The sequence below is a fragment of the Paralichthys olivaceus genome, chromosome 12 (assembly GCF_024713975.1).
Source record: "Paralichthys olivaceus isolate ysfri-2021 chromosome 12, ASM2471397v2, whole genome shotgun sequence".
Lineage (NCBI taxonomy): Eukaryota > Metazoa > Chordata > Actinopteri > Pleuronectiformes > Paralichthyidae > Paralichthys > Paralichthys olivaceus.
In genome coordinates, this window is record NC_091104.1 from 3,966,354 (window position 1) to 3,983,579 (window position 17,226).

Sequence of the window (17,226 nt, forward strand, 5' to 3'; positions counted from 1 at the left end):
TTATATACTGTATATGATTATGATATACAAGAATAACTGTCTGATATATTTAAACTGTATCACACTTGTTCTCTCGTATTGAGGAACTGCTCCTAAACTCGTGTTCAGTCTTTTGTCCTGTGTTGATGCTACAGAGCTGCTTTTTAAATATGTCTTGTAAGAATTACAAAAACTTCAACTTCAAATCCTTTAAGTTTGAGTATTTTGAAATCTAAGGGTATGATGCAGGACACGAGTTATTTTTAAAATTTGTATGGAGGTGTTTCGCTCCTCACCGGGTGGTGGCGGTAGTGCGTCGATTCATCGTTTGCACCTGCCAAGAAAAGAAGAAAGTGACGTCAATGCGGAAGTGTGCAGAATGTTTTCCTTTTTCATTCAGTGGATTTTTTCTGTTCATCAGGAAGATTGAGGTCGTGATGTTCAGGTTAACACTTAGTTAAGGTTACCAGTCTGTTAGTTAAGTTAAAGTCTGTTAGTTGATCTGGTTAGTTAAGATTTAAAGTCTGTTAGTTGAGTTTAAGTTAAACCCTGTTGGTTAAGGTTACCAGTCAGTTAGTTAAATTAAGATTAAAGTCTGTTAGTTAAATTAAGATTAAAGTCTGTTAGTTAAGTTAAGATTTAAAGTCTGTTAGTTAAGTTAAGATTTAAAGTCTGTTAGTTAAGGTGGAGTTAAGGCCTGGTAGTTTAGCTGGTTAGTTAAGGTTAGCAGTGTGTTAGTGATGGCAGAGAGGAGCAGTGCAGCTCCGGCTGCTCGCACCATGTTGCAGCAGTGTCTTCAGGCCAGACTCCAGGTGAAACCTGCAGAGGAACAGTCCCACGCTCAGTTTGTCCAGGTGAGAAATAAAAAAAGAACTTAAAAACAAATTGAATTATGGCTTCCATCATGTAGATGTAACTCTTATTATTATTATTATTATAACAATCAGTTCCACTTTCACTCGCCTCTGCTTGTGCTCAAACTTTGCTCTTGTAATCTGATTTCCTGCGTTTCAAAATCTGAATGTGATAAATCTCAAACTGAAAGACCACACTGATGAGTAAAGCTGGGAATTAAAACCCCTCAGACTGACACGTGGTCAATGAGGTTTGTTGTCCCGCCCTCAGATCGACAGAGGAATGGTGATCTACATCTGTTTCTTTAAAGGAGCCACAGACGACATCTTGCCCAAGATGGGTCAGTGACCTCTCTGACCTTTGACCTCCATGTTTCCACTCCTCCCTCAAAGTTAGATAAAATAAATATTGTCTCCTCCTCTGTCCAGTGTCCGCTCTGTTGAACCTGCGGCTGTGCGAGTCCGACTCGGGGAAGATGGTGTCGGTGCTGGAGCTGCCCGGCAGCCTGCTGATCGTCCCTCAGGCCACGCTGGGCGGCAAAGCCAAAGGCAGGGCCATGCAGTACCACAACAACATCGGCAAAGAGGAGGGGCTGCGGCTGTACGGCGCCTTTGTTTCTCTGTGTGAGAAAGAACTGACGGCTGCTGCTGCTTCAGCTGGAGTGACGGTGAAACACGGGACGTATGGAAACAGACAAGTGCTGAAGCTGGACACCAATGGACCGTACACACATCTGATGGAGTTCTGAGTTAAAGATGCACATTTAAGGCTTTTGTCTGTTTATTAAAGGATCATTCTGGTATCAGGAACAATATTGAACTTTTTCACGACACACCAGTAGAGCCGGAGCTTTTTGTTTAACCCGAAACAGTTGTGATGTCATCACCCTGTCTTCCTCTACCTTGGTCTTTTTCTGAGGTTCTTATGTGAAACTCTTCATTTCTGTGTCAGACTGTGACAATCATCGCTGCAGCCGATAATAATGATCCTGGAGACTGATTCAAAATCTGGTTGGTGACATTAGTGATAGATTGTGTTGCTCTATGGGTCCTCCGGACCTGCAGGGGGCACTCTGGTCTGGTTCAGGAAATGGAAATGAGCATTTTGAAAGATTGGGTTACTGCAGCTTTTTACAACCTGCACTTTCTTCATTTGTCAAGTTATCAGCAAGTTTCCCTCATTTTCCTCAAAATGCTAAAATAATATTGTTTAAATTAAATTAAAATTCAACAGGCAACAACAACTAAAACTGAGCAAATTCAATCAGAATATACACAAAACAATTCAAAAGTAAAATGTATAAACTAAATGAAAATATGAATGAGTCTGCCATGTGGGAACGAATCCAGTGATACTGCTGACAACTTCCAGTTTTTATCCGTTTGAAAGAATCTAAATAAAACAATAGTATCTTTCAAAAATATACTGAATCTCTGGCTGGTTCTTAGCAATTTACAGTTGTGTGAAAAAGTGCAAATCAGCGAGGACCACTGGGGAGAAGGGGGAAACAACTTTCTGTAAGTTGATCACAGATCATGATTGTGTGATGACAACCCCTGTTGGATGAAACATCTGCAGCCCTGGATATCTGAAGAGATCATATGTGATTGACTATGTGTTTAGTTGATCACGTTCAGTTTAAACTTCTCACACGATAGACATGTTGACTGTAGTTCTGCTCGTTGTAAATAAGGTTTAAACATAAAAGATTGTTGTGGATGTTTCTCTCTGTTAACCTCAGTATCCAGTCTGTCTGTGCAAAACATTCACTGCACATATTGTCTTTTTTATCCCATTCATCATTTTCATACATTTCCAATATTCCTTTATTCTAACTTACTGATTCCTATTTTTTTGACTCTTGCTTCTTTCATATTGCAATTTTAATAAGGTTTGTCTCATCTCAGTTTATTTTATCCACAGCTTTTATTTTGAAATGTCGCGCACCGGAAGCGCCTCAGTTTCCTGCCGCTAGCGTAAATCTGCGCAGCACCGCGCGTCACATTTTGCCTCAAATTCGACCTGAACTTTCTCACTTTCCTGATTTTATCGGAACTTTTGGACGAGGCGAAAAACGAGACGTTGTTTTTTTGCGCAGTTTTGGTCAAAATCGACGCCCGGAAACGAGACTTGCAGCTGAAAGTTGTCGGGGGTGTAACGAGGATTTGCGTCGACGGGACACAAGATGTTCTGAGGTGGGAACGTTTTTCAGCTGCTTCACTTTTATATCATGAAAATCTAATTATCGTGTTTTTTATATTTTTTAATTACTCTTATTATTTTATTGATCAGTTAATGAGGCCAAGAGTTAATCAAATGTTAATTAATGATCAATATGAAGACTTGATATCATCACTCAACTAATTAATAATCAAGTCGTCAATGAATAATGATCACAAAACAATTACTTGTTTGTAAATGATAGTTTATTACTTTTTGAATAGTCAGAATTAATGTAGAAATATCAGTCACTGTACTAATTAAAGGATTTTATCAATAAGAACATGCCAATGAATAATGTTCATGTCGATCACTCTACTAAAGCTCCAAATAAATGTTGAACTTTGTTGTTGTCAAAAACCTACATGTGAAATTAAAGCTTGTTAAGAGTTTAAGAAACTACTGTAAAGTGTTTCATCCTTAGAAAACCAGTGATCCATCTAAGAGTTGATTGAAGGCTGCGGTGAATGAGTTTCCTCATCATGGATTGTATTTCTTTTAATACACAAACCCAAAGATATAAAGTTGTGTTATTTTATAAAACCACGATAAAAACAATATTTTCAGCTAGAAACAGAATGTTCAGAGCATCAGTACTGATCAGTAATATTCTTTAGCTCAACTAATCATAGCAGCTCTACAGTTGATGATTTATTATATGAAACAGTTTATAATAATAATCATTATATTTTATTATAACAGGCTCTGACTCATAATGACTCATTAAAATGATTTATTTTACAGCTTGGCTTGAATGAGTCGTAGTTATTTTTATTATCAGTTAATCAGCTGTTAAGAGCCAATAATAATGTATTTTAAATGTCTTGTTTTATCCAAATGCAGAATCGTACCATATTACATTTTCATAGATGACAAAGAAAAACAGCAGATTATTGTTGCTCTGTCTCTTTGTGACCGAACGAGACTTTCCCTCGTCTCTAACTTTGTGTCTCACCTCTTCACTTCCAGATGCCGTCTTTCGACCTGATAAACAAGGTGGAGCTTTTTGTGCGGAAAGGAAAGTTTCCTGTAGACGCCTCAAAAAGTTCGAAGACAGTGATCAGAGCTGCCAGCAAACACTTCATCTACAAAGGTGCTTCAGCCTCAGCGACACACAGAGACTTCTCGTGCTCAAACATCACAATAATCAGCAGTTTTCATGTGAAAATATATTATTTGTCAACGGGTAAATAAGCCTATTAAATGTTTGAGTTTTAATGGAATGGATTTTAAACTTGCATTTCTTAGATATATTCAAATCCACTGTCTGTATTTTTATTCGGACCAAATCACATATCAATCCCGACAAACACCAACTGACTGGAGTTCCTCCCTCTCTCCTCCAGATGGCTGCCTATGGCGAACTTACCGAGGCCGCCTCCTCAAGGTCGTCAGGAGCGACGAGGAAGTGCGAGAGATCCTGACGCGTTATCATGACGACAACAACCACGCCGGCCGGGATCGCACAGTACGGGAGATCATGGTGGGTTCAGATCAGATCTCGTGTTTGACAGAAAGGTTCGTACGCCGCTGCTGTAACAGAACCTCCATCCTGTGTCTGCCGCTCAGCTCATGTATTACTGGGTGGGAGTGACGGAGGCGGTGAAGACCTGGGTCAAAGCTTGTACTGCTTGTCAGAGCCGGAATCCCACAGAACCACCCAACCCACCCGTCCAGTTCTGCCTGGCCTACGGCTGCGACGCCTCCAGTTACGTCGACCCGGAGCTCAGCTTCTTCAGGTCAGTTACAAAGATGTGTGACCTGAAACAAACGGAGTTACTTCCTGGATCTAAGAGGTTTAGTCTGGCTCTTCTTTGGCTTCCGTTAGATTTTAGAATTGATTCTAAGGCCTGTTCTGGACCTGGATGCATCTAACATCATCCCACAGTCTTTTTCATTAGAGCCCCCGCTCTTTGTCACATGAGGAGGAACGACCAGCGAGCTGCTTATCATCTTTGAAATCCACCTTAAAGACACATTGTCCAAAGTGGCTCTTATCTTACTGTTCATTTTAGAAAGTTTGTTTGAATCCGGTGTCATGGCAATCCGTGCTATTGTTATTGTGTAATCGTGCTTACAAACAAACAAACAAACAAACATACAACCAACAAATGGACAAAGGTGGAAACACAACCTTCCATCCCGGAGGAAATAAAGTGGGACCAAGGAGGCAGATGTTCCTCTGGTTTGGCTTCATCTCTAGTTTTGTCTTCTCTCCGTCTCGCAGGTTCCCGAAGGAGGCCGAGCAGCGGCAGAGGTGGCTGATGGTGGCCCAGCGGGACGAAGGCTCGCTGCGCTCAAACTCCTACCTCTGCTCCCGACACTTTGAGTCGTCCTGCTTTACGCTGAGCGAGGAGGGTCAGCTGACTCTGTCGCCCGACGCTGCACCAACCATCGTCACCGTGACAGCGGAGGAAGACGAGGTGATGCAATACAGATCACAGCGGTTCAGTTCGGTTTGATGTTTGGCCCCCTGGTCCCAAAATTCATCGAAATTACCCTCGAGTGAGAGAGTGATGTATAAAAGAACTCGCCGCTGTCTATGACCTATTTACTTTATTTGCTGAGACCTTTCTGATATTTTATGTCTGGAAATAAAAAAGAGATATCAGCTCCAGAGAAAAACAGAAACACACGTCCTCTGACTGATTCTGATTCTGCTTTTTCAGTTTAATTGTCATCACAATTACGTATTTCTGTGCAGAAATAAACAACTTATAATCTAAATAATGCATCCAGAGCAGATAAGGAGGCTTTAGCTCCACCGGAGTGATCAGGTGTGGAGAGTTTAGACCTGATCAGACCGTCCTCCTTGTTTTTCAGGTTCCCGTCCCTGATGAAGATGAAGACTTCCTGTGTTCGAACTCCCTGGAAGACCTCCTCTCTTCAGCTGCTGCGGCTGCAGACACCGCGGACCCGTCTGCACCAGGCTGCGATCGCTCTGAAATACCTGTGCAGCTGCAGGAACACCAGTACTGCCTCCCTGCTCCGGCTGCAGACCCCAGGGAGTTCCAGCCAGTAAGAGAGGAACAGAGGAGAAAGACCATCCTCGAGCCGAGCTTCTCCACATACAACCAGATCGCCAGGTAGACACGAGATCCACCGATCGCAGCATTCACGTTAGACGAGTTACACGTTGTTACCTCAGGTGTTTCTGCAGGTATCTGAGCCACAGGGTCTTACCCATGCAAAGCAAGAAGAGCAGAGTTGCTCTGAAGAGGATGTCCAAGCGCTTTGGACTCATCGGTGAGACAGTTCCCTGTGAATCGGATTGAAGTGTCTACATGAGGTGAACTGTCTTGAGAAATAACGTAGAGACATTTGTCTTGTGCTTCAGACGGAGTGCTGATGTTCACCCGTGTCTCTCCACCTCTCAGAGTGCCGCGCAGCAGAGAGGAGGTAATTACATTTAACCCTGACCAACACCCAAAACTACCATTCACCTGCATCTTCAACCAGGAAAACACACACATTGATTAAATCCACATTTTTCTGCACGTCCGTATGTTGGAATCTGTCCTGTGATCCCAGGTGAACGCCATCCTGCAGCAGTTCCATGACAACCAGGGTCACTACGGTCACGGCATCTGCCAGCAAGAGATCACAAAGCACTTCTACTGGAGCAGCATGACCCGGGACCTGGCCTCGTGGATCTCCAGCTGCCACACCTGCCTCAACAGAACCAAGAGGAAGTGGCTCCGCTGCAGCATCCACAGCTGCAACCACTGCTGCGGGCCGGTGGAGAGGGGCCTGGGCCTCGCCTTCCACAAGTACGAGTCCATTTCTGCAGATGAACGGGCTCCTGGTTATTGTGCAACATGAGAGAGGAACAGATGCTGCAGTTCACGAGCTCCCCAGCTGACGATGACTCAGTTCAATTTGATTCGTCTAAAGTTTTAAATCCTTAAGATCTCAAAATCTTGCCTTAGATCATTTTTGTGATTTATGTTTTTTCTTTTTTAAACATTCTTAAACTCTGGGGCTGCGTTTAGTCTGGACGAGCAGAAACCGAGATGTTCGTTCTCTGCTAACATGGAGGAGGCAGGGTTTATGACCTACACTGCAGCCATCCACCAGGGGGCGATCCAGATGATTTGGCTTCACTTTTGGGTGCCGTCATGTCGTCCATGTTTATTTACAGTCTGTGGTGAAGGATCTCTTTGTGGAGCCTCCTGTCTCTCTCTGTGGCATCACTGAACGTTTATCCATCTGTACCTCCAGGTTTCCTCTCCACAACCCGCCGCTGCTCGCTCAGTGGTTGAAAGCTGTCGGCCGGTCCAACTGGCACCCTCGGCTCGGCTCGTCGATCTGCTCGACCCATTTCACAGAGGACTGCTTCGACCGCAGTGGAGAGAAAGTCACCCTCCGTCCAGACGCCGTTCCCACGCTGCTGGTCCACAACAGCTCAGCAGTAAGACGCAGGAGTGATTGTTTCTGGATCTGCAGTCGTAGCAAACTCTGCATTCACATAAACTCACCTGTGTGGTCAGAAGCTTGTTTCTCCTACTGTCCAGTCCTGTGTGTGCTTTTAATTCCCTCTTCGTGTGTGAACAGGCTCTTTTTGCCAAGTACGATGCTGTGGAGCTCTACCTCCGTCAACGCGTTTACCCTCACGGTCTGAGCTACGTAGAGAAAAACACCTTCAGGAGGTTCTGCAAGAAGTTCGTCATCAAAGGTTTGTGCCGACCAGAAATCCCTGCACAGGTTTCCAACTAAGACTCACGTGCACGTCCGTCAAGACTGAGCAATCTCTGTCCTCTTCTGTGTTTCCCCGTAGTATTCAGTGTAAGATCATTTTAAAGAAAGATCTAGACCCCATAGTCCAAACTATTGAGTAGCCGTCCTCTCTGTTGGTTTCCCAGGCGACGAGCTCCACATGGTGAAGGCGGACCGGCTGCGTTTGGTCCTGAGGAGCAGACCGCAGGTTGAAGTCGCCCTGAAGGATTATCACAACGAGCTGAACCACCTCGACACCAACAAATGTCTCCGGCTGCTCAACGAGAGGTGAGAGAGGAATCTGCTGACGCTGATAAATCGCGTTTGGACGAAACTGACAAGAACCAAAACACGTCGTCGCTTCAGATTTGTTGCTTTAGTTTTAAATGAAGCTGAGTGACATCACCGTTAACCAATCATCAGCCAACAGCAGGAGAACATTTCAGCATATTTCGTTCTCGATGTCGGGCGTGAACAGATGTTTCGTGGCCTCAGAATACAAGATGGACAGATTTGTTTCTGTCTGTTGAGTCCGTGTTTTAAAAGGTGAACATGAAGACATCAGAACATACAGGTTTTAATCCAGGAGTACGTCAGGGTGCGTTCATTTATTCAGAATCATACAGACGTGAGATAAAAGAGCGTTACAAACACTGAAGTAGTAAACAGGAGAAAATAAACTGTTAAAAAAAACAACCTTTTTGCCATCGTGTTGGGATAATCGTATATTTTAATAGATTAACTCTGGGGATGCAAACGCTCTTCATCTCCGACAGATTCTTCTGGAAAACCATGAGGCCTGACGTGGTGCAGTGGATCAGCAGCTGCTCCGAGTGCAACAGAAAGACGAGGAAGAAACCAGAGCACCAGGCGGCGGCGGCGGCGGCAGGAGGATCAGAGGCATCGCTGCAGACGTCACCACAGATACAGCACGATGTCGACAGGTACGTCACCGTGTCGCCCGTACTGTTAAACATGTGATGTCATGGTTAAAGTTTAGCCACAGGTAACAAAGCTCCACCCACACAGTCGTAAGTCTTCAAGTTTTCTCACGTGCACAAAACTTCACTTCACCTTTATTTATTCTTATCGTTTATCTGTCGTCTGTTGTGAGTCGGATACAACTTGTCCGGCCTCGAGCTTGAATGTAGTAACTGGAGCACTAGAATTATTAATATCAGTAAAACGTGAGAAGTGACAACACTAACACTTATAAATATCTCGTAGTAACAGAACTGACACTCGGTTTAAAATGAGTTGTAGTAGAATCAGTAGGAGCGATAATGGCAGTGAAGTAATCAACGTGTCGGATTCTCTCTGTCTCTGTGTTCTGACAGTGAGACGGATGATGAAGATGATGAAGATGATGATGGTGGTGGTGGTGGTGGGAGCGCTGGGGATGAAGAGATGCAGGAAGCAGACAACAGAGAGGTCGATCTCCCAGCTTCATTCATTACACAGTTTTTGTGTCTCTGTGCCGGCGACGCCCAGCGGCTGATTTCACGTTGTCCGTCCCCACTCTCTTAAACACGACATCTCCGGAGCGTTGAAGGGAATCCCTTCAAATTTGGCACAAAGATCAAGAGAAGAAGAAAAAGAATGGCTCCAACATGAATTCATTTTAATTAAATTAACAAGTTAAGATTGATTTCATGTTATTTTAAATCTGAAGAGTAAAAAAGCTGTCAGACAAATGTAGTGGAAGAAAATGTCGCCGTCGTCCCACATTCTTTTACTTCAATTTGAATTATTTGCTGTTTTTGACTCATCTCTCACTTTCTGTCCCTCGTCTTCCTCACAGGATGAGTCCCCCCGACCTGCAGCCCCCATCAACCCTCAGCGCAGAATTCCCATCATCCTCCAGCCTGGCACCAGAGTCCGGTCCGTTCAGAGAGGGAAGCGTTCGCAGGCTGACGTCCAGAAGGAGACAAACGGCGCTGACGCTCAGCCCGAGAGTCAAAGCGGCGTCCAGGCTCATCCAGAGGAACAGCTGGGACCTGGAGTCGTAACACGAGACTCTCAGGGCAGCGCCAGAACACATCACTACCTCAGAGAGCTGCCTCCACCTGACGTCCTCGCAAAACTTCCGCAAGCAACAACCAATCAGATTCAACCTGTGAGTCCCAACAGCCAATCACAAACATCGACACAAACCCAGAACGACGGCGGCGTCGCGCCCCCGGCAAAGAGGAGCAGAGACCTGGAGGCGGACTCTTCGGCTAACAGGACGTCCAGCTGTGGCCTGGAGCCTGTGGTGGCCCCGAGCACCAAACCCTGGCCCGTCTTCACCATCGCCGGCTCCGCACCGGGTCACGCAGCCAAACCGCCCGAGGCCGACAGGTGTGACTCAAAGAAACACGAGAGTCCAACCGATAAGGATTTATTTGAGCTAATGCCGATATCAGGGAGTAAAAATATTCTGATCTGATCAATGATTTCTTATCAAACCACCAAATGTAATTGAGGTTTGAAGTTTAACCATAAACTTTATTATTCAGAACGATAAATACAAATAAAACACACAAAAAAAGAAAATTCAATCAACATAAACTCACATCTGTGCGTTTCTTCTGTAAAAGGAAAGTTTCCATATTCGCCAAAGAACAAATCAGTCGGGCTCCAGAATAAATGTATGAATGTCGTATTAGTAGTTGTAGCAGCTGTACTACTGCGCATGTACTGACTGTATCCGAATCCCAAATACTTTATTAATCAAAAGTCACAGAGCTCCTGAGCAAGAGATGAAAAAGCAGGTGTAGCAGTAAGAGTAATCAAAATGACACAAGAAGACAAAAGTAAAAGATGAGTAGAAATAAATCTGCAGTAAAGATCAACGTGAGATGTAAGTTAAGTACACACAGTAAACACGTTTCAGCTTTATTTACAAGTGTGTGTGTGTGTGTGTGCGTGTGCGTAGGAGCGGTCCGGCTCTCTGCCGGGGACCCAGGACGCTTCAGGCCCGGACCATCATCCAACAGTGCAGTCAAGCGAAGGTTAAGATCAAACCTGCTCTGGACGGAGCTGAGGCTCAGTGGGCCGAGGTGGGTGTGTCTGTTGTTCATCGACACCGAGGCTGGATGATGTTCTGTCAGTTCGAACAAACCAACGACGAGCAGGAGGGTTGGAAACGAATAAATAAATTAAGAAAATCACAAAGACGCACAGAAACGTCCGACAATCAGAATCATTTGAAAGTTGCTGTAATCATGTAAAAATAAAGTGTCTCCAACGTGACCCAGGTTGAGACTCCACCTCTCTGTCCTCAGATCCAGGACGGAATGGTTGTGTACGTCTGCTTCTCCCACGGAGCCTCGGAAAACGTCCCGTATGAAATTGGTAAAATGTTTTCGAACTCCTCACGTGTTCAGTTTGTTCTCGATGCGTTTGTCAGAAAGAGATTCATTTACCAACTTTCATTATTCAAGCTGCACATTTTTATTCTTTATATGTTAATTTATTGTTCATCTGAATTTCTGTCTCAACCATATAAAATGAGTTATTGAATCAAAACATCTCATTTGTGTTTTCCTCTCAACAGCCAACACTCTGATGACAACCAAACTTTTCCGAAAAGACACCCGGCACTGGGCGTCCGTCCTCGACCTTCCCGGCAGCGTCTTGTTTATCCCCCAGGACTCCCTGCTTGGGGAGCCAGTGCCCAAGAGAAAGATGCAGTTTAAGGGCGGGTGTGAGCCGTGGTGGGGCGCTCAGCTCTTCTCCAACCTGGTGTTCACCTGCAGGGAGCTCGTGCAGCGCTCCGTGAAGTGCACGAAGGCGGGCGTGAAGGTGGAGCAGGGGGTGTACGGCCAGAAACAAGAGATGGTGCTGAACTGTGCGGAGCCGCTGACGGTCCTGCTGGAGTTCTGAGGTACAGACGGACACTAGGACGGGAGGTGGGACGTCCACTGATCTGAATCTGAAGGTCTCTAACATGTTTTCACCACAGCTTCTGATACGGAAGCTACAGATCACGGTTTGGATCATTTTTCAGATCCTCAGTTCCATATGTATATGTGTAGATACATGTATATATCTATATATATATAGAGAGAGAGAAACAAATGAACACTTCAGTAACTTATTATCAACAAATAAATCCCACAATTCAAGAGCGAAAAAAACTAAAATCCGTTTGTGTGGATTTCTGTTTGCGTTCTGCTTCTGAGGAACCTTGAAGAAAACTCCGATGATTAAAAGAGAAGTTTGAAATGTTCACACGTGAGAAAACAACAAGTTGTTTGTATTCACTGTTTTCTTTCCGCTCGCTCGCTCTGAGGCTCCGTCCACATTAATACGGTTTTCAACACGTTTACATCTTCTGTTCAGACTCTTCCAGTTTTCTGTCCCTCAAAGACTAAACTCTGCTTCCTGTTTACACCACATGACCAGTGGATCGTCACGTGACATTTCGGGTGCGTTAGTGTGGAACGCATCGTGACTCCGTGTTTTTGACACAGTTAAATGGACTTCATATATTTTCCATATTGATTATACTGTATAGTTGAGAAAATCTTGATATTAAATAATTATTTTTTGTAAAATAAAATGTGTATTTTATTCTTATTTCTTTGATCATATGGATTTTGTCATTAGCGTCTTCGTTAGCGCAGATGTTCGTCTAATTGGCCGAGTGATAACAGGAAAGATTACTTCGATACAGTACAAGGAAATAAAGAATATTTCCTGAAATATTACTAAATACACACAGAATTAAAGAATAAATAATAATAAACAATATTTTATCATTTCGTTTTCAGCACACACACAGTTACACTTTGTTGTGAGAGGATAAACTTGAACAATAAAATAATACACAGGTTTTTTATTTTAAAAAGTCTTTCAAGTTTTCCTGCTACAGGATTTTTAAAACTGAGGCAGATTTCAGTCTCAACCTTTGTTGCTACAGAAACAAATAACGATTAATTTTTACTGTCAATTGTGATAAAACTGAGAAAAGTTAAAAGCTCAACACAACCCAAACGTACGACGCTTCTGAAAACAACATTTAACGACACGGAAGAATAAATAAAGTCGTTGACTCACGTTTGAATAAATAGCCATTTTTGGAATAAACATTTTTTTTCAATTAATTTTCAATTAAATGAAATTAAAGAATTATTTATTTTATTTAAACTTTCTGTGTTGTGTGTTTGTGCTCAGCTGCAATTTATCTTTTTATTTTGACAATTTGAGAAACAACACGATGTACTACAAATAATTAGTTCTTATAATCATGACGAAGCTGCATCTACACATCAGTCGATAGTTGTGATCACCTGAAACGACTGATTATTGATGGGACTGAAATAACACTGAGACACAGTCGACTGTAACATCGGATTATTCACACGACTTAATAATTAACTGCTGGAGCTTAACGAATGTTGTCGAGTTTGAAAACCACGAACTGGATTAACTGTGGAACCAGTTATAAAACCCGGCTCCGGCCTCGTTTGGTTCACGCTGGTCAACTGATATTTGAGTCTTTTATTTCAGTCGGAGCTGAGTCGTCCTCCGTTCACTGGAGAAGAGTCGCCGGTGCTTCATTCTCATGTTTCCAGGCCAAAGTTTGCTCTGATGTTCAGTTCAACTGATTATCAGATCAGAACCTTTCGCGAGATTCCCGATTCTAACATCTGACGACTTTCATTCCATTTGTCTTCAAACCCGTTGCCATCGACAGACGTCCTCCTTTGTCTCCGACTCCGTCCTCTCCTCGCGTCAGGAGAGTAAAAACTGCGTTTCCAGTTTTCACACCCTCCCTCTCTTCAGTCCCCCTCCCACACACAGTCACATTCTCGTAGAGGGTTTCTCTGGCGCATGGTGGTGATCACGGTGATCCTGTTCTCCGACAGCTCCCGGAGCTGGTCGATCAGCTCCTGCACGCAGGGGCTGGGCCACGGGTGACCGTTCAGGTAATCTCTGAGGATGTAGGAGCGCTCCACCAGCAGCTCCAGCTGCACCAGGTGTCTCAGCCGGTGGAGGCTCAGCAGATCTTTCTCTGGTTCTCGACGGAAAAACCTGACAAGACAAGAAACAAGAGAACGTCATTAAACCACCTGCTCTGTCCTCTGACCCCTCGGCCGCCCGGTTCCCTGTGAGACGCACCGTATCCGGAGCGTCCTGAGCTGAGGAAACAACATGGGGATTCGTCTGCAGAGGCTGCCGCTGGAGCGGTTCTGCTCGATGTCCAGGTGCTCGAGCGCCGGCACCTTAGGAGCGATGGAGTCCATGTCTTTCAGAGTTATGGCCACACGCAGCGTCAGTCTGGTCACGCTGGACGGGATGGTGGTCGTATACGTGGCGAGAGAATTACCACCTGAGAAGACAAGGACCAAAAAAAGGTTATTTGTTTTGAAACTTATCTCAAGCGGTCGTGGTTCTTGCAGAGATCCGCACACAAAGTTTGGTTCGGACTCTCAGGAGAGGAAACGAATGAATCAACAAACCGACCGATGATCTTGAGAGACTCCAGCTGCTGCAGAGGACTGAGCCAGGACGTCAGGCGACACTGGATTCCCTCCCTGATGTACCTGTAGCGAACAGTCAGCGACCTGAGCGAGGTCAGACTCCTCAGGGCGTTCTCCGGCAGGAGGGTTTCTGGGTAATCCACCAGCTCCAGATCGGTGAGCGCCGGGCCGCCATACCGGCTCGATCCTGAAGAGGGCGCAGAGGTTTGTTTAAAAACAGTTTTTTTTGGATTCTGTCAAGTTTTTTATGGTTTTAATTAAAACATGATGTGACATTTTGAAAGGTTCAACAATTTCTTTGTCGCTGGATCCTGATCGTGGACGACAAGACTTCCTGATAAACAACATTCCTCCTCACGTATTCTACCGTTACCGACAATAACTCCTCAATTCATTAGTCATTGCTGCTCCTTCATCTCTATCGGACATTTTCTTAAGTATAAATACTTCTTTCTTCTAATTAATGCAGTAAATGCTGTGATTTTACTGCATCTATTGTACTTGTGTCCTCACATGATGATGTTATTTCCCTGTTAATAAAGTTTATCGGTAGTTTTACTCTTAAGGGTAAAGAACTGAGGATGTTCCACCTTGTTAGGAATATGGGCTTTAATAAATGTGATTGATTGATTGATTGATTGATTGAGTGACGCGTCTTTGTAAATAAAGGTAGATTGAGGTCAGGTAGGGGGCGGGGCAGGCAGGTGTAGGGGGCGGGGCAGGCAGGTGTACCTGGCTCCAGAGGACTCAGGTAGTCGTCGGGCAGCGGCTCCGGAGGTTCCCCCCTCATGCCCCAGGACAGGTGCCGGAGCTTCCCGAGGTTGAGCAGCAGCCGGTGGAAAACTCCGCGGGGCACCGGCCTCACCGTGTCCAGCCCGTAGCCCTCCCCCTGCTGGTGGAACAGCAGGTACCGCAGGTTGACCAGGTGACACACGGTGCCGATGAACTGCTCCGTGCACGGCAGCCGCACGTTGCACACGCTCAGGTGCGTGAGTCGCTCCCGCAGCTGCTCGCTCACGGTCCGGCCGAGCATCGGTTCGTCCCAGGCGGCGTTCCGCACCCCGAGGTCCCTCAGCTCCGGGAACCGCGCCAGGTGATCCAGGTAGCGCTCCCTGTACAGCCGGCCCCCGTCCACGAACACGATGGCGGTGAGCGACGGGAGGAACCGGACGAGCCGCCGCCACTCTTTGCGCCGCAGGTGTCGCACCGACACCCGGGTGAGCTTGCGGTGGCGCAGCGTGTCCCAGAAGCCGTAGGTGTAGCGGCGGAGGTCGGACAGAAACACCGTGTGGTCCCGCCACAGGGACCCGTGGTCGATGAGCCTCCGGAGGCAGCGGCAGCAGCGGCGGACCGTGTGCTTGTCCTCCGGGCTCAGGAAGCTGAACACGTGCACCCACACCTCCGGAGGCAGCTGCTCCATCTGTGGCCGAGCGCAGAGCACCGAGGGCCGGGGAGATCCCACCGCCCCACGGGGCTCCTCCAGGGGGCGCGAGGAGCAGCAGGAGGTCCCACCGTGTCCGAATAAAGTTTCCACTTTTAAATAAAGTTTCAACTCAAAACGTTTCGATCAGCTGTTCACGCTGTTCCGATGTTTACATGCACGAGCCGATATGGAAGGAGCCGTCGCGCCCTGATGACGTCAAATGTTGTTGTCGTAAAATACATATATAAAAAAATTCTCTTACATAATGTTCTGTTTTATACAATCAGAGACACACACACAACTACACAAGATGTATTTAACACAACATGCTTATTAATATTCTAATATAATTATATAAAGCAAAATAACATAGTTTGTTTCTTTTATTTTAAGGTTAAACCAAACAAGCCAGTGAGCATCAGTGAATCTGTAAATGATGTTTCCCCCATTCATGAATATTAAAGTTTCATCTCAGAGGATGAACCTTAAACAAATCTTACAACAAATTCATCTCCACAAACGTTGGTCTGCATTTAAGTGACCAAGGGACTCAGAGTCTTTATGAATCTGACTGATTTCATTATTCTGAGGTTTATCCTCTGAAATTAAATCAGAAATGATGGTAAATGAATGACGCACTCTTTATGTTTCGTTCGTTCCGTGAAGCCAGTGTTTTTTATTTAAATGAGTTGGATTTGTAAGAAGTTCATTCAGAATTGTGAAATTATTTCATACAGAAATAAAACATGTGAGAGCTGATCCTGAAAAATACAGAACATACAATCGCTGCAGATCAAATGAATTTTAATCTTTTTTTCTTTGATGTAAATTAATACCCATAAATTAAAAGACCTGACCAGACAGAGTTAGTGATTTAAGAAGAGAAAAGACAAGTCGTCTGACAACAGAGCAGGGGTCAAAGGTTAATGGTCGTTTAGTCGACTAATCACAGCCAGAGGTTCACTCAGAACGCCTTTTAAAACCAGCGAGGGAGGATGACGTGTGAACGCATCAGCTCACTCACAGTCTGAAAGAGGAGGTGAAGACAGAGATCGTGAAGATCGAGACATTTGAGACGTCACCGGTTTGACTCGTCTTTCTGTCGTCATCTGTCTCAGGAAAACAAAAAATCAACCCTCCAATAAAACTCGAACAAAAAGAGCAAAATGAGTTGACGACGGTTCGGTTTCTTGGTCGTAAAAAAAGTCTAAAAAAATGCAGAATGAAGCGTTGACATGTTTGAAAACCCAGAGTGATCAGGAGGAAGCGCAGAACGCAGGGAGCCCTGGAGTTCTAACATTCATAAAGCATCTCTATATACAAGCTTATGGACTTTTTTTTTTATTTTACACAGCTTTTGGGAGACAAACTGGAAGAATCCGAACATTTTCATCAGCTTTTTCAAAACCCCCCTCTGCAGCGCGGCGTCGACTCTGGATCGGAGCATAAACCCCCTGCTGCTCCCAAAGGAATAATTTGAATGTCCCGTGAGTCCAGAAGCTGAGGCTCAGGGACTCGTCAGTCACGTCAGTAGTCGATCGAAGGCAGATCCTAGAGTTCGCC

General features: G+C 44.9%; 4 protein-coding genes across 6 annotated transcripts in view; 2 read left to right on the forward strand and 2 right to left on the reverse strand.

The window, feature by feature from the left end:
* Positions 1-297: 297 nt before the first annotated feature.
* Positions 298-2,257, forward strand: dtd2 (D-aminoacyl-tRNA deacylase 2). 2 transcript variants are annotated; one of them, XM_069535153.1, is made up of 4 exons: positions 352-467; positions 617-833; positions 1,105-1,174; positions 1,263-2,257. In XM_069535153.1, the coding sequence occupies exons 2-4, from the start codon at positions 720-722 to the stop codon at positions 1,580-1,582; spliced, it is 504 nt and encodes a 167-aa protein (XP_069391254.1). In that variant the 5' UTR covers positions 352-467; positions 617-719; the 3' UTR covers positions 1,583-2,257. The 2 variants fall into 2 exon arrangements, with proteins under 2 accessions (XP_069391253.1, XP_069391254.1); XM_069535152.1 differs by having other exon boundaries at positions 298-833.
* Positions 2,258-2,782: 525 nt separating this feature from the next.
* Positions 2,783-12,316, forward strand: LOC109643655 (uncharacterized). 2 transcript variants are annotated; one of them, XM_069535139.1, is made up of 18 exons: positions 2,783-3,029; positions 4,024-4,147; positions 4,401-4,537; positions 4,624-4,793; positions 5,282-5,477; positions 5,878-6,140; positions 6,215-6,300; positions 6,392-6,453; positions 6,586-6,824; positions 7,276-7,465; positions 7,609-7,729; positions 7,917-8,058; positions 8,547-8,714; positions 9,108-9,201; positions 9,572-10,110; positions 10,688-10,811; positions 11,037-11,106; positions 11,309-12,316. In XM_069535139.1, the coding sequence occupies exons 2-18, from the start codon at positions 4,024-4,026 to the stop codon at positions 11,635-11,637; spliced, it is 3,054 nt and encodes a 1,017-aa protein (XP_069391240.1). In that variant the 5' UTR covers positions 2,783-3,029; the 3' UTR covers positions 11,638-12,316. The 2 variants fall into 2 exon arrangements, with proteins under 2 accessions (XP_069391240.1, XP_069391241.1); XM_069535140.1 differs by having other exon boundaries at positions 2,801-3,029; positions 5,282-5,457; positions 5,876-6,140.
* A 176-nt stretch (positions 12,317-12,492) lies between these two features.
* Positions 12,493-15,888, reverse strand: LOC109643654 (uncharacterized). The gene is made up of 4 exons (XM_020108830.2): positions 14,973-15,888; positions 14,224-14,427; positions 13,879-14,089; positions 12,493-13,791 (listed from the first exon to the last, which is right to left on the reverse strand). Exons 1-4 carry the CDS (start codon positions 15,658-15,660, stop codon positions 13,539-13,541), a joined length of 1,356 nt encoding a protein of 451 aa, XP_019964389.1. The 5' UTR covers positions 15,661-15,888; the 3' UTR covers positions 12,493-13,538.
* A 422-nt stretch (positions 15,889-16,310) lies between these two features.
* yipf6 (Yip1 domain family, member 6) overlaps positions 16,311-17,226 on the reverse strand; it is a 3,311-nt gene continuing 2,395 nt past the window's right edge. The window contains exon 2 of the mRNA XM_020108833.2: positions 16,311-17,226. This exon is cut by the window's right edge and continues 409 nt beyond it. The gene's annotated coding sequence lies outside the window, so the exon portion shown is untranslated.